This window comes from Bidens hawaiensis, unplaced genomic scaffold, assembly GCF_021521415.1.
Source record: "Bidens hawaiensis isolate Kalapana, Puna unplaced genomic scaffold, B.hawaiensis_p1.1 tig00004931_1, whole genome shotgun sequence".
In the NCBI taxonomy this organism is placed as follows: Eukaryota; Viridiplantae; Streptophyta; class Magnoliopsida; order Asterales; family Asteraceae; genus Bidens; species Bidens hawaiensis.
Window position 1 is genome coordinate 107,227 of NW_027491311.1, and position 25,464 is coordinate 132,690.

At 38.3% G+C, this 25,464-nt stretch overlaps 1 protein-coding gene across 2 annotated transcripts; it reads left to right on the top strand.

Annotated features, from left to right (window-relative positions):
• The first annotated feature begins 6,208 nt into the window (after window positions 1-6,208).
• On the top strand, window positions 6,209-10,577 carry LOC143628343 (agamous-like MADS-box protein MADS9). Of its 2 annotated transcripts, XM_077097963.1 has the most exons (9): window positions 6,209-6,433; window positions 6,582-6,648; window positions 7,049-7,106; window positions 7,178-7,279; window positions 7,365-7,396; window positions 7,522-7,538; window position 7,876; window positions 10,320-10,346; window positions 10,438-10,577. In XM_077097963.1, the coding sequence occupies exons 1-9, from the start codon at window positions 6,246-6,248 to the stop codon at window positions 10,534-10,536; spliced, it is 591 nt and encodes a 196-aa protein (XP_076954078.1). In that variant the 5' UTR covers window positions 6,209-6,245; the 3' UTR covers window positions 10,537-10,577. The 2 variants fall into 2 exon arrangements, with proteins under 2 accessions (XP_076954078.1, XP_076954077.1); XM_077097962.1 differs by lacking the exons at window positions 7,522-7,538; window position 7,876 and adding an exon at window positions 9,777-9,790 and having other exon boundaries at window positions 7,365-7,394; window positions 10,314-10,346.
• The last annotated feature ends 14,887 nt before the right edge of the window (window positions 10,578-25,464 follow it).

Sequence of the window (25,464 nt, forward strand, 5' to 3'; positions counted from 1 at the left end):
CTAGTGTAGCGCATGTAACCCACATCACGCTCCAAACAAGAAACGACAGCTGCGAGAACTCGCTCTACAGGTTCGGTTATAGGTGGTAGAGTGTTAGGGTAAGCAGGGTGGTTCGGGTGAGGCAATGGGGGAACTTGTTCACGGTAGACCATACGTCTGATCATGTTGGGGTACCATTTCCAGCTAACGTTGTTGTCATACAAGCCTCCGGATAGGCGGTACCTCTTTGGTGCAGGAGCTTCAAGTTCCGGGACTACACGGGGTGGCGAGGCAGTAGGTAACTGCGGTTCCTTCCCGTGAGCATGCGTCATCGAATCGGATGATGATGAGGGTGGCGTCGACATTCCTACAGGTAAGCCGGGTATATGCGCGCGTATGAGTGAAGGAGATAAGGAAATAAGATTTCAAGACTACACAAACCTATGCAGTGCGTATCATTATAACTAATGGGTCGTCGCGGTTATAGTCTAGTATGCATGCAGTTTCTAGTTCGCTATAACCAATGGCTCTGATACCAATCTGTCACACCCTCAAAATCCACTAACGGAGTTTTACCGTCAGAGGGTGTGAACTGGCAGGATCGGAATCATTAGTTATAACCAAACCAAAGAAAAACGTTTAAATGAAAGTAAGTGCGGAAGCGTAAAACCTTAATTCAAAAGTTGCGTCACGCAGGACGACTTAAAACCAAATGTAACTGTTAAAATTAAGTTTGCAGAATAAAAGTGTTTTCATTAATGCATGCTCCTAAACCGCGCGCCCGCCTCGGCTACCTGAGAATAACATACTAAAAGTGTTAACACAAGGTTGGTGAGTTCACAAGTAAAATAAGATAAATCGTTTAGCGTTTTGTGTAACCTCGTTACGACGTTTAAATGTTGCGTAACCCCGTTACGACGTTTGAGTGTGTTACCACGTTACAGCGTTTGAGTGTGTAACTATGTTACAGCGTTTAAGTGTGTAACCACGTTACAGCATTTAAGTGTGTAACCACGTTACAGCATTTAAGTGTGTAACCACGTTACAGCGTTTAAGTGTTTTGCATTACCAGATAGTGTTATGTCAAATTATATATCGATAGGTAGCTAATCTATACAAAAAGTATCGCTAAGTGGTTCGCGACCGAAGCTGACTGTTTATCAAGTGCCCGTCACCAGGTCCTCCAGACCATGGTAAGTGTTAGCCAAAATTTACACCCACTCAACCTCCAGTTGAGCTTAGCGTCGGGTGGGGTTTGTCAAACCCAGTAGTACTACCCAAAAGTGACTCGCTATTCCAAATATTAACCGGTCCGATGTGTGGGACTTCAAATGTTACGTATGCCGCTTAGCCTTTACAAGTGATATATAATTTATAACAAAATCTTTCATATGCGTTTATCTCAGAAAATATGTTTATCGGAGTATGTTATCTCCCCCAAGTGAAAAACGTTTGAAAACAGTTTAAGAGTGGGGTAAGTGAACTCACTGTTTGCGAAGAATATCCGATCTAGATCACCGAGTGATGCGCGTCGTAGAAAACTCTCTAGCGTTCTAAAATAACAAAGAGATTTTCTAAGTATCGGAATGTTTAACGAGTCTCTAGACTCGGCACATAATACCTATGCACGTAACATGTTTCGTGTTTCGTTTGTGAATCGTGTGTGACTTAAACAAGTAAAATTGTGAGACGATACATGAGTGAGCAATTACTTTCGTGTCACGTATTAATAACATACTTATTAGCAATTATTCCCGTAGGGGCATTTTGGCCAACAAACAAAGACTAACTAACCATTATTCCCCATAAGGGCAATTTGGTCAATTCATGGCAATCAACTAGCAACTATTCCCCGCAAGGGTATTTTGGTCAAAATACAACAATTATATAAAAACTATCATATTTCATGCATTCCTATACAACTCAGCAGCTAGTTTCGTTATGACAGAATTTCTACTTGAAAGATTGCACTAGTTTACCGATTATAACGTCTCAATTAATTTACCAAAAATTACCACAGGAGCATACATATCTTAGGTTTCCAGAACATCTTTTATCTTATTTTTATTCCATATAGATTGTTCATAATGATCAAAACATTACAGCTAACTTACATCAGTCAGATTCATGCACATCAGAATGTTATTTGCAATTCCCGTTAAACGAAAAATCCAATAAATGCAAGACCACTTGGGTTTGGTTCCTAACTCAGTGAGTCAACCTCCAGAAGTGGAACCAACCCAATTGGTCTCGTAGTTCATGAGATATAACATTTACAACATAACCTAACAGCAGGTCTAACAGCTCAGCTTTGCATCACGTTTTTGTAAAATCATAAAAGTATACTTCCACTTATCCAAAAATTACGAATTTATACTTCATAGAAACTAGACTCAACCTAGTTTACTGCAGTACCCACAATCTCAATCAATTTTCACGTTTACACTTCGTTACAGTCAGTTAAACATCGTATATACGTTCTGTCCAGAATCTGTTCACATCAAAACTCATCATAATAACAATCTATGAACTATCATGCATCCATATAACCCTCTAGACACTATAACTACTATCCATGCATATCAATCACACCATACATACAAGATTAGGGTTTGTGTTTTAATTCAAATCAAGAACAACAATCAATCATGTATCAATATCAATCTAGTTATCAATCTATTATCCAACTAACAAGAATCATAACAATCACATACATACAAGATCGGCCGATTTAGGGTTTTCACACAACCCATCAAACATCAAAATTAAACAACAAAGAGGTAAGAGATGATCAAGTATACCTTCCTAGCACCTAGTTCTTGGATTAATCTCTTGATTTGATGTGTATATGTGTGTGATGGTGGACGGCAGCCGTGGGTCAAGAGAGGGAGAGAGAGCCGATCGGTGGTGTTGTAGGTTTAGAATAATAGGTTAGGGTTTGTTTATTAGTGATATATTTATAAACAAACAAGTTACACTCTAGTCCTTCTACTTTCAAGTGTTGTTTTTCTAGAACATTCTATCCTAACTTGCACATAATCATGACAATAATATAACACATAATCCTAACACATAGTTATCACATCATTAGTGTTTTAGTGTGCTTCGTTTATTCCTCAATCGTTTGCGTTTCGGTGCAAATCCCGAAAGACTACTACACATGTAGTAAGTGTTAAGCGTCATTTAAACCCTAGTTTAAATGTAATGAAGTATGCGTTATAGATTCAACGATCTTAAAGTTTGAATTAACGGAGTTGAGTTAACGAGGTTAACCTGAAATTGACGATTGTCACAAAAGATGACCATGAGCCAGAAGAATCTAGGATATCTGAATCAGTGGATGAAGAAATCATACTTGAAGGGCCAGAAGTTGAAGTGATGACCATGAGCCAGAAGAATCTAGGACATTTGAATCAGTGGATGAAGAAATCATACTTGAAGGGCCAGAAGTTGAAGTAACTCAATCCAATACTCCCACTCAATCTCAATCATCTTCGAAACAAAAGGATACAGCTGAAATTGAAACACCCAAATCCAAAAGACAAAAATCCGTAAAGGTGATGGTGTACAAAAGAAGATCAGACAAACTGGAAGAAAGAAGGAGGGATCAATCTGAAAGAAATGAAGAACCAAGGATTGAGGCTGTCCATAATCTTGAAGAAACAATTGACTTGAAAGATGAGAACAAAGATGATGATGGGTCAAAGGATGTTGAAAAAGAAAATGAAGACAGAGATTACTTGATCAGTTTGAACTATGACTTAAAGTATCTTCTAAGCCTATCAAAAGAAGACATAGCCAAAGAAGTTGACGGGTGGAGAATGAGAAAATTAAAAAGGGAATCTCTGATTAAAGCCGGTCACAAGTCTGAATTCCAGAACTTACAATCTTTTGACACAATAGATAGACTATACAGGAATGCTCTTATAGATGACATCTCAAACTATGTGAAGAAGGTATCAAAAAAGAAGGTAGAGGGAAAAAAGGTATTAAAGGAATCGGATAGTAGTAAAAAGAGAACTGAAAAGAAAGCCAGTGATGAAGCAAACTATGAGGCATTAAAGGCTAAACACAATGATATCAAGTTTCTTCAACTATAAGGCTACAGCTATGTCACACCCCGTCTAGCACAATGCGGAAGCGTAAAACGGGAATGTAACAGACACCTCTGATATCAACACATTGTTTATAAAGAAACATTAAAAACTAAGCCATTTGTCAACGGTGGAGCTCGTATTTAAAGATGTGTTATTGGTGTCACCCGTGGTCTTATGGATGTTTGGTGACGGTGGTGGGGTTACCGGTTGAGGTCGCCGTTGATCCTAGACAGTGGTTCAAGAAGGGTGACGGCAGGATCTGATATGGCGGGTAGCTAGGGTTGAAGATAGATGGCACTTCAACATGATATGGGACGGTGGATGATGGCAGAAGCAGCGTTAGATGGATGTATGACCGAAATATTTTTTCCAGCGAGGGTGACGGTCGCCGTAATAGTTTTTTCCGGCGGGGGTGGTGAGCAGTGAGTTGGCGGCTGGTTAGATTTTATGCACGCTAGGGTTTGGGATTTTGATAGAAACTTTGAAAGCTGGGCTTCTTTTGTGTTATTGGGCTCATATGCTGATTGGGTTGGATTATAGCTTGCTATGGATCAACAAGTTAACGTGTTTAAGGGAAGTGGGCTTGGGCTGATATTATATTTTGGGCCAGAATGTGTACTGGCTGTTGACACTCTACTAGACATGGACCGGCTGATTATTTTTGGGCTGAGTAAGTCGTTTATTTTTTGTGTTGACCAAACTGAAGAAAGTGAAACTTGCTCAGGTTTTTCGTCATTGTTGGACCGTGTTCAAAGCATATTATTTCCATATTATTTTCAAGGCGCTTAAAAGGGAAATAATAAGCTTTGCTATTTCATCGTTGTCCGTGGTATTTTGTCGATCTCGTCTTAACCTATAATGCTTAAAGTTCCGAGATGGATAAAGAAGCGATAACTCCTTCATGAATGAATTAGGTGGATCATACCTTGAGGGGGTCATTGACGAAGCTTTGGTTATCAGGTTGAGTTGCGAAAATGCGAGACACGGTTTGACAATGTTTTGATATCATTAGTCAAGGGGGTGATTGTAAGGCAAAAAATGTGACTTGCGATATCAAAGTACGAAACCCGTTATATATTTATGGTCAAGTTAATTAAAGTGTGCGAGAAATCCAGACACGAGACGAGACCTTCGACACGCGTTTAAGCTTCAACTGGGAAAAGGCTTCTATAAGAAACGGTTTTATCTATAAATAGGGTTTCATTTGTTAGTTTTATGTGTGTGTTTGTATGGTGTAAACATCCACCCAAGGGGAGCTCACCTTGGGTGGGTCGGTTCGTGTTTAATATACTAAATCTTTCAACTGATAACGAGATCGTTCATTTATTTTATCTTTATATCATTTATGACCGGTCGTTGGTTTATACCGCACCCGTCTCGAGCAATTATCAAGAGAAAAGCCGTTCGTTGTAGTACACCCACGAGTTTGCAATAGTTGAAAATACAGAGTTTAATTTAGCTATCTTAGATGGCTGGTTTCATCTTATGCTGCCATTTGGCAAAATTATGTTTAATGGAATAAATTTGGATCCAGCCATCTCAAATGGCTGATCTAGTCACAACAAATGTACACGTCATCACTTACATGGAATGCCTAGGAGAGATAAACGTAATCCAGCCATCTCGGATGGCTGGACACCTAAAATTTATTTGGTACGCTGTCAGACACCTAGAAACCATTTTTTTAATTTTTTACTACTACTTTGAAAATAAAATCATTCTTAAACTATTGTCTGCCTTAATTACCTTATAACTAGTAAGTTGAACCCATAAATAATATTATTCCCGACTAAAAAGTGAGAAGATCTTTAATTAACTGTGCTAGATGCATGCTTTACAAAAAAATATGACATGGACCAGAGGGCAAGTGGTAGAGTCTAGGGTTAAGAAACAGTTTAGCATTAAAAGGAGACGAATTAAGATTAGAAGAGTTGAATCAAGTACCCAAGAGATAATATTCTGTTATGTTGGATAAGTCAAAACCCCACAAAGAAACACACAGCCTTGGTCGATCTTTTGGAAAGTCTCTTATCTTCCAACCATTACTAGAAATCTCTCTCTCTCTCTCTCTCTTAATACTTCCGTAACACTATTAATTAACATTGTTATGACGATTTGCTAGATCTCTCCATTGTTTTCTCACTTCCTGAAAAAAGAGAAAGAGAGAGAATGGGGAGAGGGAAGATAGAGATCAAGAGGATAGAGAACACAAGTAACAGGCAGGTCACTTACTCCAAAAGAAAGAATGGAATCATCAAGAAAGCCAAAGAGATTAGGGTTCTTTGTGATGCCAATGTCTCTCTTGTTATATCCAGATCTTCTAGCAAGATGCATGAGTATTGCAGCCCAAAAACCAAGTATATATACATCCCTTCAATTTTAAATCTTTTCTTTCTATTTTATTTTAGGGTTTTCTGTCTTTTGATATTAAGGTTTGACTTTATTTTTCTGATTTGTTGCTAACTTGTTTCTTTTCTGGGTTTTGGATGATACTTAAACTGAAAGCTTGATTGACATGCTGGATAGATATCAAAGACTTTCAGGAAACAAGTTGTGGGATGCAAAACATGAAGTAAGGTTTCACCCTTTTGTCTCTACTTTTGTCCGAGAAAGATTTGGTTATTTGGGGGGGTCTAATAGTGGGTTGTGGCATGTGTTCTTTGTTTGCCAAAAAGATGTCAAGTGACTTGATTTATGAATTCTACGGCCAGTTCTACATATAGGATAGGATCCATCAATAAAACTATGTGAGATGTTACATCCATGAATAGATATGGAAGTAACTAGTCTTCTCCACTAACCTTTACTTGCAACAACCTAAGATCCCTAGTGTCTTATGCTTGATTTAAATGAATATTATATTAGGAGTTCCACCTCTGACGTTTATGTTAATTTAATATTCTTCTTTGTTTTATAATTAGTTTCTTGATTGATGATTGATGTCTTCTCTTGATAATTATCTTTACACACAGAATTTGCAGAATGAAATTGACAGAATTAAGAAAGAGAATGAGAGCATGCAAATTGAGCTCAGCCACCTCTCTCTCTCTCTCTCTCAAAGGATTGTTTTGTGGGTGATAAATGTATGTAATTTTTTTGTTTCAGGCACTTGAAAGGCGAAGATATAACATCGCTGAACTATGAAGAACTAATTGGATTAGAAGATGCACTGGAAAATGGACTTACAAACATTCGTGAGAAAAAGGTATGCCTATTTCAAGCCTTTCCTAAACCAATATCACACAAATACACTATCACTAATCTGTTTGTAAATTTGATGTTTTGAACAAGATGAAATCCCCAAAATCATGAGGAAGCGTGTAAGTTTCTATGTTATATTTTTCTTGACTTTGCTACGTTTTTACATTATAGAATGTGTTTGAATTAATTACTATCTTTAAATTGGTGCTTAAATGTGAGTATGCTGGATTTGTGTGTGAATTAGGAACAAGTTCTAGAGGAGTGATGGCAAATTCAGATTACAAATCGATGAAATAGACACAATAAATTTGATAAATATACTTGGATTCAATAATCTTGTAGAATGTTACATATAAATTGATGTGGTGGTGGGGGGGGGGGGGGGGGGTTTATATAACCCTAGAACAGGCACCACTTAAACGACGCATCGTTTAGAAAATGATCCAAGTTTGACACAATTGCATACTAACCCCTAGACATTACAAATATACATACTAGACATAAAATGTACTTTCTAATATAACACAAAGACCCCTATACTTAATATTTAGTTTATACTTTTCAACACTCCCCCTTAAACTAAATATAATTTAAAGAGGGTCTTCAATTTTCTTGCTTTTTCACAGCAATGCGACTGATTCATCATCATAGATGAGATTGGATTCTTGCTCCTTGTCTTGCTCCTTGTTCTTCCATTTGGTGCATTCTTTTGCGAAATGACCGACTTCTCCACCATCATAACACTTAAACTTGCTCTTGTCCTTATTTCCTTGGCTCATGCCTCTTCCGTATCCACTTGCTCCTTTATTAGAATTTCTACCACGACCTTGATTGCTTGAACTTGCCATTAGAAGTCTTCCCTGATCATTATCTTCTGGTTCGTCTTGGCTTTTGAGACGTTCTTCAAATGCCTTTATTCTTCCAACAGCTTCTACAAATGGCATCGTATCAATTTCTTGATATTGCTCGATAGATGCTACGATCGGTAGAAATTTCTTTGGGACCGAGATAAGAAGTTTCCTCACAAGTGCCTTATCTTTCAAAGTACCACCAAGAGTTTTAAACTTGGTTTGCAAACTGCTTAACTTTCCCAAAAAATCGCTTACGATTTCATTTGACTTCATCTTTAGAGCCTCTAATTCACTTCTCAATGTTTGTAAACGTGCCTTTTGTACTAGATCGGCTCCAAGATATTTGACTTTGATCGAGTTCCAAACTTCCTTTGCAGTCGAGTATTGAGCGACTTGCATTAAAACATCTTCTGGTAATGTTTGGAAGATCATGGCTTTTGTGGTATTCATCTTCTTTTCATCCACAATTTCGGTTTCAACCTTTGCATCAATTATTTCCCAAAGGTCATATGCTTTCAACATTGTTTCCATCAACAATGCCCAAGTCGTGTAATTTGTTTCATTCAATTTGGGACACTGAATTCCTTGTTCACGAGTTGATGTTGAAGCACTTTCTTTCTTTTTATTGCTTGCCATATTTTTATGTTTTAACACGAAGGATTTTTTGTACCACGAAGGATTTATGTACCACGAAGGATTTGATCAAAAAATATCCAACCAACTTGCTAATTGGACTTTTAATTTTGAACAACTTGCTATACGTGCCTCTGGCCTACTTGCTAACCAAATTTTATGTGCTCCTGACCGACTTGCTAATCAGGTTTTTATGCACTAACTTGCTCTTTGAACCAAAGGTTCAACTTGCTACAAACCAAACGGGTTTGTTTTATCTTGCTATGAACCGCAAGGGTTTGTTTTAACTTGCTATGAACCACGTAGGTTTTGTACGTGCTATAAACCAAACGGGTTTTGACTTGCTAACGATAACGTACACGTTTCTTGCAATATGAACATACAACGAAACGAATTTGTTTATGTATATTCTTGCAATCTTTCAACAAGTTTCTGATCCTTTTTTTTTTAATTCCTTCTTTGGTTTGGTGATTGTAGGCAACTAGTTTAATTCTAGAACTTTGCCTTCTAGATGCAACAATCAATAATCACCAAATAATTAAGAAATTTTCAACAAAGCCTTTCTTGATAAAAGAAACCAACAAAAGGAACAATTTCTTTCCTTTGTCCTGATTTTATTCCTTTTTTGTTGCCTAAAACTTCAAAAAAAGGTCAACGAACAACAACACCAATTTGTGTACGATGTCCAATACCAAAACAGGAACAACAATCACTACTCACGTGATTGATTTCTTCCCAGATTCTCAACTTTTCTGATTCAATATACTTGATTTGAGTTCTTGTGATAAGACCCGAATTTTAAGAAAACGTATCTGATGGCACAGAGATACAAAGCCCAAATGGTCTTGTTTCACTAACACAAGAACACAGTTGCTTCTTTCTAATGAAATCATAAATTGATATTCAATTTTAATTCAATGATTTCAAAAATATGACCACAGCTTGTGATTTCTTGACCCACAACAAACAAATAAGCCCTTTCAATTCTCTTGCAATGATCAATCTGGTACAAAAGACCAGAAAGTGATTATGTGAAATCTATTGGACAATCAAGACTGAATTTGTTAATCAATTAATTGTACAAGAACAAAAGAATGATTGATTCCTTTCAATTCATATTCTTGGCTTTTCTTATCAGAAATCAATTCACGATTTTATTTTTCTGATCAAGAAACACAACCAACAGACAAAACCGATTCAATACACAGATCGATGGTTTCTTTCTCTTCTTCCCGGTTTCAAAACCTTGCTCTGATGCAACTGATGGCAAATTCAGATTACAAATCGATGAAATAGACACAATGAATTTGATAAATATACTTGGATTCAATAATCTTGCAGAATGTTACATACAAATTGATTTGGTGGGGGGGGTTTATATAACCCTAGAACAGGCACCACTTAAACGACGCATCGTTTAGAAAACGATTCAAGTTTGACACAATTGCATACTAACCCCTAGACTTTACAAATATACATACTAGACATAAAATGTACTTTCTAATATAACACAAAGACCCCTATACTTAATATTTAGTTTATACTTTTCAACAAGGAGGAGAACAAGCACCTCATGTATTTGGTGGTGAGTTTATCATGCATCTTACAACAACTCTACAACATATATATGCATATATGTTTGGTATCTTATTTCTGGTACATGTGTGTATATGCAGCAACAAAATGAAATGGTAGCAATGGGAGATTACCAAGCTGATGCTCCCTTTTCCTTCCGTGTCCAACCGAAGCAGCCTAACCTGCATGAGAGGATGTAGTCACATTTTCTTGTATTCAAGTCTTGAACTTGATGAAGCTTATAATTGTGTTATCATTAATGGTGCGTTCTTGTGATGCTATGTTTCTTGTAGCTTTGTGTTTTAAGATCATGATAATGGTCCACCGGCCTATGAAAATCGCATGGAAACCTGATATAATTGACGCAGTTGGTAATTGTATATCCAAGTTTGTATGCAAGACGTACTTACAACTTCTATTTACGAGAAATTCAAAACAAGAAACTTATCAACAATAGATAGAAGTTCACGTGTTCAAGTACGTTATTTATAAACCATAAAATATTTTTGTTAAGAATGCGCGCTATCAAAAGTGACTATTGTTAGATAATCAAGCTATTGGAAAATAACCTACATTAAGTATATAGATCATGTAAGGTCAAAAAGTTGTGACTTGAGATATCTGTTGGACTCGGTATGCCCAAGACACATATTATTATTGATGTGACTAGTACGTCATGATCCAAGTCGGGTCATACCCAATAACAAGCTAGACAAACACAAATAATATTTTTTTATATATGATATGATCATAACAAATAAATATTAACACTTGAGTTATTTGGAAAGGAGTTTCTAAATACATTGTACTTGTGAAAAATAAATCATATGGATGATTTATACTTTAAGAGAAAGCATTCCATATTGTTGTTTAAGAGAGTTAAGTAACAATATATTAAGCATGTTACCTATAATGTGTTATTGTTATGTATGACACAATGCAAGGTATATATATATATATATATATATATATGGAAAGTATGAAAAATAATAAAAATAAGAAAGGAAGGAGGGTGCCCCCCCCCCTTCTCTCCCTCTTTTCTTATTTTATTATTTAATCTAACTTAGTGGGTACATGCAAGAGTTGTGATTGGTTGCCTTGGGTGGTGCCTTTCATAACTCTCCCAACTCTCTCTCTCACAACTAGACTATTACACAAGACATCAAAAAAACACTCTCCTCTCTTCCTCTCTTTGAATTCGGCCAAAGAACAAGGAACAAGAAGGAGGTGCTTTCAAGTGTGAAATCCTAGTTAATCAAGGTGTATTGTCAGAGGCTTGGGTATGCAAGCTTGAGGAGCTTCCTATGGAAGTTCTTGCCTTCTTACCATCCTCTCCTTCACCCGGATTTGTCATCTTGAAAGGTAGTATTGACATGCATGGACTTATAGTGACATGCATGTGTTTGATAGTATGTATTTCGTATTTGGATACAGGCTTGGGTTTTTCATGTATAAAATTGGTTTATAGACTTCAAACTAATTGACTGGGAGTTTGATAATAAAACCAGTGAGGCCTTCATCCACTGCCGTGATATGCATGAGATTCGAGTGTTTGACGAGCATGAGCTTATGGGTCTACACATTGAGGATGTGAAGAAGCTCTACAACAAGCCACTGGGAACCGTCGAGGACTTGGAACGGTAGAATACAAACTAGATAGTTGAGCCTTCAACAAGTTTGTACGTAGACTTGTTGATCTTCCACTAACCGAGGACGAATGTTTGGTTTACGACACCGACGGGTTTCAATACTATAGACTAGAGGGAGATTGTTAGTCCCATTTTGGTAGTTTAGTCTTTTGTATTGTTTTTATGTATTTTGGGCTTTAGCTATTAGTTTTAAATGTAATAGGCCCAAGAGAAATAATTTTGTAAAGCCCATTGGGCATACAATGTGACTTACTTCTCATGCAGGCTTCCCTATAAATAGGAAGCATGCCATGAGAAGTAACACGGTTGTTGATATTCAAAAAGGAAAAACCTTTTGTTATAACTCTCTTTCTTTCTCTCGGCTCTCTCTCCCTTTTTCTCTCAAACCATCGAAAATAACATCTTAAGATCCGAGACCGCTTAGGTGGCTTAGTGTGATTTCGCTAGCACTAAGCTCGGTTGATCCAAGACTATTGTTAGATCCACCCATGTCGGGACCTACAACTGGTATCAGAGCTTCGGCTCACTAGTTGAGGGTTTTGGATCACAACCTTAGGTTTTGATCTTGAGAAGAAGAAAACAAGTGTTCTTGCAAGAGAAGTTCACAAACACCACAAAAACAATAAAAATACAAAAAGAATCGGCAAAATCTTCATAAAAATTTCTTAGAAGGTGTTCTTGGTAAAGATAGCTCATGTTCAAGTTCCAGATCCAAAAGTTTTTGTTATAAAAGCGTTAAAGTTAGTGTTTACGGGCATAAAAAGTGTTGAAATTGACAAATGAAAATTTTCGCTTCTCATGGCATGAAAATCAGTGTACCAACCTTTGACCTAGTACTGACAGGTTAGGTGGAGCAGATCCCAAGAAAGATTGCTTCTAGAAAACATAACTTTTTCGCATCAAATAGTTTTTCGCTTCGCTTTAAAATTTTTCGCTTGGCATAAAACTTTTCGCTTCGCTTCACTGTTCACGTTTCGCTTTAGAAATTTTTTCGCTTCGCATTACTGATTCATCAGAAGTTTTTCGCTTTGCCTGGAGCAACTTTTTCGCTTCGCTTAGCTGAACTTTTTCGCTTCGCTTGGCTTCACTTTTTCGCTTCGCTTGAAAAAAAGTTTCACGCGAAAAACTTGCCTATGTTGAATTTTAAGCTGTTTGAAGGTTGCTAAGTGTTTGAGACTTCTGAAATCATGACAAGCACGGATTCTGAACTGTTGAAGGGGTATTTGTTGTTGGAAAACCAAGTGGGAAGACCTACAAAGCCACCAAAGTATATGACCTTGGATGATAACTTTGCAGACTTCAAATGGAGATTCATGAACTATATCTCATTGACTGAGACTGATTTGATGAGATGTTTTAAATAAGGTCCTCATGTTCCCGTGACTCGTACTGACGCTGGGGAACAACTTAAGGCTCCAGAAAACTATGATCAAGCAGACAGGGACCTGTTAGCACAAGACAAGAAAGCCTATCTCATTTTAACTGTTTACCTTTCAAATGAGATCACTGAAACTCTTCGTGAACACACAAGTGCCAAGGGTCTGTGGGAAGCACTTGTTGAGAAAGTTGAGGGTAATGCTGAAATTAGGGAAAATAAGAAGGCCCTATTAAAAGAAGAGTTCAATATGTTTAATCATCGTCAAGGTGAAGCTATTTTGGATTTGGTAAAGAGATTTGAGAAGTTGATGGTAAGAATTAGGGCTGCAAGTGTGAACATTGCAAATGCTGAGGCAATCACAAGTTAATGAATTCACTACCATACAGCCGGAGCACCAATACAATTACAATCAAAAGAACTACAAATCTGAATGCCATGACCAACAGTGATTTGATCTCCACCATCAAGTCATTTGAGATGGATGAGCAGATGAGAATGAATAATCATCTAAGTTCCATAAATCAAGCTGGAGTGAGTTTTGCTTCCTCAATGCCGACTGCTTTCATAAGCAAGACTCAACAGAATGTGTATCCTGTGACCACTCCTAAGTACTCCCCGAATGTGTCTTCACAACCAACTGTTTTCATCTCAACCAGCAATCCATCAGACTCCTCAAGTACAAGTTCATTTCAAAAGGCAGTCGACTGTGCGGTTGCCCAAGCATTAAAGGCTCAAGGGATTTCCTCATCCTCAAAATCTCAACCAAGCAAACCTTCAAGTTTCTGTGAACCACTACCCATGTTAAATGACTCCAACATCGCAATAGTTCACGCTTTTCTGTCAAGCCATGAAGAGTAGATGCAAGGAAATCTATTGCCACCACAGTTTGAAGCTGGAGATTTAAGAGATATCAATCAAAGGATCTTGAAAAGATGGATATCAAGTACCAAATGGTGCCAAAGCGGTGGTACTGGATATTGTGTATGCATACATTTAAGAGATATCAATCAAGTGCAGGTACTTACAGGTATATGCATACACGACGCTCTCGGTCTTCATCACCGTTAGCTTTTGTTCCTGAAATCGAGAGAACTTTTCGTCAGAATCAGATTCGTCAAAGGGAGAACAAGATTATTGGGTCACCAAACACAAAAAGTCGAACAACTGACACCACAATCATGGCCTCGAAACAAACTTTACCGCCAATGCCACCACCCATCAATTCAGAAAATCCATCATCCACTGAACCCATTACTACTACAAGTGCCACAAGTGTGCCTACTTTAACCGTGTTTAGCTTTCAACCACCAATTAACCTTACACCCTTGACAAGTTTTATGCCTACTCAAGGAAAATCATCAAATTCATAACAACAATCACCTTTCCAATCTCAACAACACCCACTTTACAATCAGCAACCATACACATTTCCCCAAGATCCACGCATAACCCATATTTCACCGGGTCAGAGATCGGGCCCGCAATTGTTTGGTGGGCCACGGTATGGTGATGGCAATGAAGGGTATGAAGAGTTTGAAGAGGGATATTCAAGTGAGGTTGATGGGAGTCAATTGAGGATTTAAGGGCAATTCAGGTATGTACCCGAACAACAACCGCATCTCGAACAACAACCGCAACAACAAATGCAACAATGGGATGGACCACATGTCAATCAAATACAACAACCACAACCATTGCAACAAGTTCCACAACAACCTCAATATCAACAACCTCAACAACCAAATCACCAACCACAATTTCAACAGTATGCACAACAAAGGCCTGTTTACTGGGAAATGGGCCAACCGAGAGTACCATTGGGGGTACCAAGAAGGCATGCAAGAGAGATGGTTAGAGGAATTGAAGCATTTTTGACCGGTCATCACTAATAATCCATCTCCGTTGGTTATTCCTCAAAATCAAAATGGAAGAACGTTTGAGGTTAGAACCAATGCACTACAAAGTTTATCAAAGTATAAGGGCTTAGCAACAGAAGAACCTTATTTTCATTTGGAGGAATATGATTCGATTTGCAACACAATCGGGGGTCAAGGTTTTACACCAGATGAGGTTAAGTTGGTTCTATTCCAATTTTCGTTAGAAGATAAGGCAAAGAGATGGTTCTACACATTGCCTTCCGCTTCAATTTATACTTGGGCCAAGATGCAACAAAGATTTTTGGAAGAGTTTTACACGGCCCAAAAGACTAATGATGCAAGACGAAGTTTGAGAAGCTTCCAACAACAATCGGGTGAGATTTTTCATGAAGAATTTGAGAGGTTTAATATGATGATCAAGAATTGTCCTCACCATGGGAAAGCTCTTTGGGAGTTATTAAATGAGTTTCATGAGGGGTTGAATTCTGAAGATGAGCGGGACTTAATGTCAATCACAAATGGTACATTCGGTACCAATTATGAACAAGATGATTGGGTTTTCTTGGAGCAAATGTTGGTCACATCAAAGAGAAAGGCTCAAACTGCAAGAAGAGCAATACCGGCAATTGGAAGACCGCAAGTTCATGCCGTATAAGATGTGGGAGTACAAACTACTAATCAAAGAATTGATGTTTGTACAAATTGCAATGAGTTGGGTCATGGGGCTGATGTGTGTACGGTAGGGCAAGTACAAGTTGAAGAAGTAAATGTAATTCAAGGTCAAGGAGGTGGTAATCGGAATTATAACATGAACTCAAACACTCACCACCCCGGGTTGAGAAATCATCCAAATTTTCGCTATGGCAATCAAGCAACTCAACTAAATCCTAATTTCCAAGGAACTTCTCACACCCACTTTCTTCCTCATCAACAATATTTCAATTAAGGAAATGCTCAAAGTGGGAATAACCAAGGAAATCAAGAAAGTTAAGGTCAATTTCAAGGAACAGGTGGTAATCAAAGCGGGTCTTCCGGCCAAAGTTCATCAAGTGGGAATGAAGTGATGGACATGTTAAAGTTGATGCAACAAGACATGCATAAAAGGAATCAACTTGATGAAGCTCGAATGCAAAAGGATGAAGTTCGTGACAAGGCCATCCAATCATTGACCACACAAATGGGTCAACTTGCAACTGAAATGGCAGAATTGAAGAAAAACAAATGTCAGTTGCCAAGTGACACCAAGGTAAACCCTTCTCATAACTTATCTCGTAATGTTCCTATTAATCATGTTAGTGTGTTGAGAAGTGGTAAAGAGTATAAGGCTAATTTATCATCGGGTTTCATTGATGGGGAGCTTGAGGATATTATGGGTAAGGAAAGTGATGATGATGAAATTGAAACCAATAAACCCACTAAACATGTCACTTTTGAGAAACCGTTGCAAGCTTCGGGTCAAGCCCAATTTTAAATGATAAAAACAAGGAAGTGGAATCAAATGTAGTTCCATTTCCTTCGACTTTGTTTGACCCGGGTAAGAAAAATGTAAATTTAAAATGGGGTCCTCAAAAGGAGGAAATATGGGAAGTGTTTAAATAGGTTAAAGTGAATTTACCTTTACTTGAAGCAATAAAACAAGTGCCCGCATATGAAAAGTTTTTGAAAGAGCTATGCACTCAAAAGAGGCAACAGAAAGAGCCTAAACGGGTGGATTTAACCGAGCGGGTAAGTGCGGTTTTAAAAGAAGACCTCCATCCTAAGCTTCAAGAACCGGGAACACCCTTAATTAACATTCAAGTGGGTGAATGTCTAGGGCGTTATTGGATCTTGGGGCCGGAGTGAGCATTCTCCCGGGGGGTTTATATGACCAATACGACTTTGGTCCTTTGAAACATATGGATACCACAGTTGTATTGGCCGATTTGTCTCATAAACCTCCCCGTGGAATCGTAAGAGATGTAATTATGAAGGTAGAGGATTTCTATTATCCTGTGGATGTTTTGGTTTTGGATTATTCATCAGGTGACTCAAGTCAACACTGCTCATTCAATCATTGATTGTAGATTTCGTACTGTTGAAATGGCGTTTGGTAATCGGAAAATGCATTTAAATGTTTTTACTAACGTTGCTAATTCTTTGAGTGGTGAAGAATGTTTTTTGGCAGATGTGGTGGATCATTGTAATCCTCATGAATATGATGAGGATTGTATGGAAGCATGTATTTGTGATGATTCTGAATAGGTGCACGTGTGTGCTTTACGGATGGAGGAACAAAAACAAGATGCTTTAGCTCTACAAGAGGGAAGACCCCCATAGACACATCAATGGGAGAGTTTGCCAAAGGAAATCAATTCGGATACAAAACCATCTTTGGAGTGTCCACCAAAGGTGGAATTGAAGGAACTTCCAAGTCACTTGAAGTATGTTTTCTTAGGGGAGAATGAAACCCTCCCGGCTATTATTGCTTCAAATTTGGAGGAAGCTCAAGAGCGGGCGTTAGTAAGGGTGTTGGAAGAACATAAAGCGTCCATTGGACGCTTGCAGATTTAAAAGGTATTAGTCCTTCTATTGTTATGCATAAAATAATTATAGATAAGGAGGCTAAACCAACAAGGGAGACTCAAAGAAGATTGAACCCGAACTTGCGGGAAGTGGTGAAAAAGGAGGTGATCAAGTGGTTGGATGCATGGATCATTCATGCCATTTCAGACAGCTCATGGGTGAGCCCGACACAGGTAGTACCCAAGAAAGCCGGCATCCAGGTAATAAAAGATGATAAAGGTGCATCGATTATAGGAAATTAAATACTACCACCTCCAAAGACCATTTTATTCATTGATCAAATAATTGAAAAACTTTCGGGTCAAAATATTATTGTTTTTTGGATGGGTATTCGGGGTATAATCAAATTGCAATCCACCCGATGACCAACAGAAAACCACTTTTACTTGTCCATATGGCACCTTTGCTTTTAGACAGATGCCATTTGGATTGTGTAATACCCCGGCCACTTTTCAAAGGTGCATGATGAGTATATTTTCAGACATGGTCAAGGATTCACTTGAGGTTTTTATGGATGACTTTTCTATTTTTGCTTCAACTTTCGAGTCTTGTCTCAATGATTTAGAAAACGTTTTAAAAATATGTATTGAGACAAACTTGGTGTTAAGTTGGGAGAAAAGTCATTTCATGGTACAAGAAGGTATTGTGTTAGGTCATGTGGTTTCAAGTAGGGGGATGGAAGTTGATCAAGCAAAGATTACAGTAATTTCATCTTTGCCACCCCCGAGAAATGTCAAAGGGGTGAGATTGTTTTTTGGACATGCCAGATTCTATAGGAGATTCATTAAAGGTTTTAGTGCAATTTCAAAACCTTTATGTAATCTTTTATTGAAGGATGTCCCCTTTGAGTTTACTTATGAATGTTTGTAAGCATTTAACAGTTTGAAAGAGAAGTTAGTGCAAGCACCAATTATACAATCATCAGATTGGTCAAAGCCGTTTGAGATTATGTGTGATGCTAGTGATAGCATGGTTGGAGCAGTTTTGGGTCAAAGAGTGGATAAGAAACCGGTGTTGAGTTATTATGCGAGCAAAACTTTACCTGAGGCACAATTGAACTACACCACTACCGAAAAGGAGTTGCTTGTGGTGGTTTATGCCTTCGATAAGTTTCGTTCGTATATTTTGCGAAGTAAAGTTGTGGTGTACTCGGATCATAGTGTGGTGAGATATTTGAATGAAAAGAAAGATGCGAAACCGCGGTTGATTCGATGGGTGTTATTGTTGCAAGAGTTTGATCTTGAAATCCGTGACAGGAATGGATGTGAGAATGTAGTAGCGGATCACTTGTCGCGAATTCACTTGAAGGTGTTGATGATCCGATGGAAATAAACGAGAAATTTCTGGATGAAGAGTTGCTTGTTGTTTCAACCGCACCGTGGTATGCTCATTATGTCAATTATTTGGCCACGGGTGCGATTTCGGAATATTGGTCCAAGAAAAGGAGGCAACAATTCATGGCCCAAGTCAAGCAATATATTTGGGATGAACCGAATCTTTTCAAGGTTGGAGCGGATCAAGTTGTTAGAAGATGTGTACCCAAGAATGAAGTGCAAGAGATTTTGAAACATGCACATTTTTCGGCATGTGGGGGCCATTTTAGTGGTTCTAAAACGGGGTATAAGGTACTCATGTGTGGGTATTGGCCAACGATTTTTAAGGATGCCAATGAAAATGCTCGGCATTGTTTAAATTGCTAAAGAATGGGGGTGTATCAAAAAGGAACGAAATGCCTTTACAACCCATTTTGGTTGTTGACATTTTTGATGTGTGGGGCCTACATTTCATGGCCCCGTTTCCAAAATCATGCGGGTACCTCTATATTCTTGTAGCAGTTGATTATGTGTCAAAGTGGGTCGAAGCGGTTGCAACAAGAACGAATGATCATTCCGTGGTGTGTAAGTTTGTTCAATCCAACATCTTCTCAAGATTTGGGATTCCTAGAGTTATCATAAGTGATGGTGGATCGCATTTCAAGAACTTTGCATTTGGAAAATTGTTGAAGCGTTATGGTGTGAATCACCGAATTGCAACGCCTTATCATCCTCAAGCAAGTGGCCAAGTTGAAGTGTCTAATCGACAAATTAAAGAAATATTAATAAAGACGGTTTGGGTTGATAGAAAAGATTGGTTAATTAAGTTGGATGATGCATTGTGGGCTTCTCACACGACCTACAAGACACCGATTAGTACCACTCCTTATCGGTTAGTGTACGGGAAGGGTTGGCATTTGCCAATGGAAGTAGCTCACTGGACATTACGGGCAATTAAGAATGTTAATATGGATTACAAGGAAGCCGGTGAGTTGAGGAAGTTGAGATTGAACGAGTTGGAGGAAATCTAGGATGAGGCATATGAATGTGCTTCGAATTACAAAGAGAAATTAAAGAGGGTGCATGATGCTAAGATACAAAAACAAAAATTTGAGGTTGGGCAAAAAGTGTGGCTTTACAATTCAAGACTCAAATTGTTTCCCTGGAAGCTAAAAAGCAAATGGATGGGCCCTTATGTCATTACAAGAGTAGGGAAGTTCGGTGATGTTGAGATTGAAGACGTGCAAGGTCAAGTAAACAAGTTGTGAATGGACATCGCCTTAAACCTTACTTGGAAGGAAAGGATTTGAGCATGCTTGAGAATGAAAAGGTGAGTTTCTTTCTAAGCTCACCGGATGGCTCCACTTAGTAAAGGAAAGGCCCAGGTTTGTTGTATATTGTAACATAGCTTTTGTTCAAATTTGTTTTTAAATTTACCTTTCTCGTTTGGATTGTGTTTGATTCAAGTGTGGGGAAATTCATATGAATTTCTTCACAGTGTTGAGGACAACTTGGGCTTTTCATGGGGGGTAGGGTAAATTTTAATTTCTAATTTTTAGTTTTGTTTTGTAAATACTTTGCTTGGATTCCTTTCATGAAAAAAAAAAGATACACCATGGACCACGGTGTTAACCGTGGCACACGGTCAACTCATCGTAGGCTACGGTGAAGGAAGCTACAATGGTACGGTCTGCTCTGTTAAATTTGGTTCAACTCAACCGTGGACCACGGTTCACACCGTGGCCCACGGTGCGGCGCCTACTGCTTCTACCCGACGGTCCAGATCAATAATGTTGTTGACTGCGGTCAACCATGGACCACGGTTCACACCGTGGCCCACGGTGCGGCGCCTACTGCTTCTACCCGACGGTCCAGTTCAATAATGTTGTTGACTGGGGTCAACCATGTACCACGGTTCACACCATGGCCCATGGTGCGGCGCCTACTGCTTCTACCCGACAATTTCATCCACATATTTTACCTAAACCCTCTCCTCCATCTTCAATATTCTCTCTTTAACCCTAATTCCTTCATATCATCTCTTTCAATTAATCATAAAAACCTACTTTTGTTAACCATATTGTGAGTGAATTATTGAGAGGACTAACAATTTGAGCCTTAATTCCTTTAACTCTTGAGTTTGAATCCGATTATGAGGAAGTGGGTTTCCGAAATTTTAAGGAATTGTGGGTTTTTCATCTCAACATCAACCAAGGTATGTTCTTTGTCAATTTTTGTATATTTTGCTTGTATTGGTTATAATGGTTATATATTTCAGTTGTGGATAATAGATAAATGCTTGAAAAGTATGAATCCGTAGTAGAAAATTGAAAAATTAAGTATTTATTGGAATTTTGAGATATTGGTTAATTGAGTAATGAGTTGATTATCCACAACTATGGTAACAAGCAAGTGTGGGGAGGAACATGTTAAATTGACTTGGTTTGTTTTTGGTGGTTTTTGTGTAGAGATGGGAAGAAATTCGGACAAAGGAAAAGGAAAGGCTACTTCTGCTAGTGGTAGAGCTGCTCAAGCAAAAAGAGAGAGGATGCAAGAGGAACAAGAGCAAGTAAGGGTGCATATTCCTAAACCTGATTGGAGGGGCGGTGTGTTATCAAGCTATGCTCTGGAATGGAAACCGGAGATGTTCAGGGATAAATTGAGCACTTTGTGAGATAGAAACAAAGCATTTATGTGTGAAAAGGATGTAAATGATCCTGGTTTCGAAGTGTTTGGTGTATTTAACAGATTTGAAGCGTTAGGGTTTGAAGCTGCCCTCAAATGTTATGATGAAGAAAACAACTCTTTGTATGATAGAGAGATTGAAAAATGGGTGTCTACCTTGAGCTGCCTAACATTTAAAAAGGGTTCGGACATGAAGTTGATCGGTAAACTTGGGGGAATTGAAGTGGTGATGTCTTTAGACACGTTTAATCAGATTGCTTTGTTCGATAGAAAGCCTCTAATTTGTATGTGTATCCCTCAGTTAAGGATTTGTATGATAATCCCGACAAACATCCCCAAAGGCATAATATGCAAGAAAAAGTTTTGAAGGGGGGTCGGGGTACAAGTACGAGTATAAGAAGAATAGATTTGAAGATTGAGGCAAGGTTATTAATGATAATCTGTTTATCTAATGTTGTTCCACGAAGGGGAGATATTTCAATAGTCAGGAATAGCGATATACCCATACTATATGCTTTGATGAGCGGAGGCCCACTCATTTCTTTTCGTTATTTGGTTATGATGAATATCTGGATCAGTCGGGAAAGTAATAAAAGAAAGTTAATTCCCCATTGTCGATTGACTACAGCTCTGTTAAAGCATCATGGGATTATTTGGGATGGTGCGGTAGGAATAACAAAGAATTTCAAGGAACATAAGTTGGAGGATTTGGGTGTAGGCTGGAAGTACACAAAGGGTGGGACGTACTATCAGTTGAAGAATGAAAACGTGAAATGGAGAGTGTTGAGGGAAGATATTGAACCAGAGTCAGACGAAGAGTTGTAAGAAATAGTAAAGGAAACAAGTGATACGGATGACGTGGAGATGGGAGGTGATCATGAGGCAGGGGGTGGTAGTAGTTCCCAAGATTGGAGTTGGGATTATTCGACTGGATATGCTTCATATGGGGACAATTGGGCCCACATGGGATCACTGAATGATGTGGTGGAGAGGCATAGGCCCTCCACTTATGATAATTAGTCGGAAGAGTCTCGGGCTTTATTTGACCACCAAACTTTTATGGGTACATACCATGAACGAGCTGAAAAGGAGAGGCACGATCGTATGGAGATGTAGAACCATGCCCAAGCCTATAGGCGAAAGCACGAAACAAACATGCAGTATTTAGATGACTGAAATAGAAGAATGCATGATCAGTGGCATGCCGGTGAATCGGTTGTTCCAGATCCACCAGGTGTGCATTACACATCTCTACCACCATATGATGGTTCAGTGCGATATCCCAAGCCACCTTTGCATCATTCCATGTGGGTGGACCCGATGCAGTTAATGGCGCCACCACCACCATCATCTGGAAAAGGTAGTAGCAGAGGAAGTGGAGCACTCAATTTTAGTGAATTTTCAGACTTTATGACCTCCATCTTCGGGCCGCCACAACTGCCCTACTATTGATGAGGACTTCGTCATATCAGGCGCACGATGTTTTGTATATTATATGTATAATTGTTGATTTTAAGTTGCTTTTCGAGTTTTTGGGTGGATGGGAGGAGGAGAAAACACTTGAATTAGTGTTATGGGTCATAAAAAGAGGTGGTGTGTTTGTTTTTACTTTCTCAAAATCATACATTGGGGACAATGTATCCCAAGTGTGGGGATGGAAAATTTTTCATTAAAAATTTAAAAACTAAAAATTAAAAAAAAAATAAAAAAAGAGGACAATTGAAAGAAAAACATAGGAAAGTGGTAAGATAGTAGGGGTAAAGTGTTGGTCCCTTTTCATGGTCATAATTCCCTCAAAGTCAAATTTGTTTAGTTGTTTTAAAAAATGAGGTTGAGAAATATTTTAGTTAAGGTTAGCATGCTTTCGGTATAATAACCTTCATAACATATCCATATTCACTCGAGTATTGGAAAAATGAAAAGCGGTGATGGATTGGTTATTCTCCGTTAGAACTTATACTATTAATGCATTTCGAGACCTTAGCTTGACATAAGTTCAAAAGTGATAGAGGCAATTAGGTTTAAGCCTCGTCTGGATGAGCGCGAGTGTGGGTATTGGGGGTTAGGCCTCATACATTACACATATGAGGGAGGGCAATGAGAGGGGCGGGGGGTTGGTTCATTTAGTAAACCTATCTGGACTCATTCTTCTAATTTAATTAACCCCGATGTATGTTGTGAGACGATTCGGCTTGGTAGGTTTTTCTTTGTAATTGTATTTGTTTTGATATCAATCAATAGAGAGTAGTGGATTTCGTACTTATGTGCAAGTTTAGGTTTATTTGAAAAAAAATGATGAAAATATATATATATGTAAAAAAAAGATTGGGATTCAATATCCAAAGTGATGTGTATCGAGTTTGTGATACAAGTTGGTAGTGTATATAGTAGTTTATTTTATTGTTTATTTAGTTTTGATGTAACAAGCCGGATCGGGTCACGGGAGTCACTTTCAATATTCCCATTCCATACCTTTACACCTGGCCCCATTACAACCCGTTTAATACCTCTTGATTTGCATTTGCGTTAAAGCATAAATAGGTGGAGATTTGATGGTGGCACAAGCGTATGCAAGGAGAATTGAGTAATATTGGAAAATATGGAACGATCACCGATAAGAGGGTTAATGAGTGACGGTGTGTTATGTGTGAGTAAAAGCCGAAAGCATGTTAGGGTTGACTAAAATTCTATGTTTTAAATATGATATTAAGTGATACTAATGCAAACCTCTAATAATGAGGGAACAGGGTATGATTGGGGACCCAGACTGAGCCGCGCTAGTGGATTGTTGGGTGGCTGTGTTTTGAAAGCAATTGTAATTCTAAGTGTTGCTTGGGGACAACCAACGATTAAGTGTGGGGATGTGACGAGTGATTCATCATGAGGATGTTAATTGAACTAACGGATAGAATTATAGTGGTCTAATTAACTAAATTTAGTGGAATTAGATAACTGTTGTCATTTGTGTGATTGCAAGTTTGAGGATTTAAAGGAGGACGTCACAAGAGCTTAGGCGAAAACGGCGAAGAAAACGGAGTTGGAACGAGAAAATTATGAAGAAAAAAGAAATGGGAACAAGCTCCACCGTGGCCCACGGTTCACACCGTGGACCACAGTTCAACAGACACAAAACTTCCAGAATTCACCGTACCGTAGGAAGGAATTGGACAGTGGGGTGGACCGTGGCCCACGGTCCGAGCGTAACTGCTGTTTTGGTTTGGCTTTTATTTGGCCGTTTTGGCTACTTTTTCATCTATCTTTTCAATCAAGAACACTCGGAGACGATTGGGGGTGGGGGGGGATCATTATCTTTGGTGTTGGTAAACATTGTTTTATGCTTTTGATTCTTTTGTGGAAGACAATTGATGTTATGATGATTTCTCAAACCATCATGAGTGGCTAAAATACTTTGGTATTTCTCTTGGATGTATGGTTATTTACAAAACACTTTTGTTTATTGTTCTTGCACTTGGATTGATTATCTAATTATTATGTTAGTATAATCATGATGTTTATTTTATTGTTTGTAACTTGTCAATATTTCTTAAACCAAGTTTCATTCTATACGTTCTTGGTGTCGTTGACAATTGAGATTTAGTAGAAGGAATTAGAGTTAGAAATATATTGATTGATTACCAAGTAACAACCTCGCGTTCTAGGAATC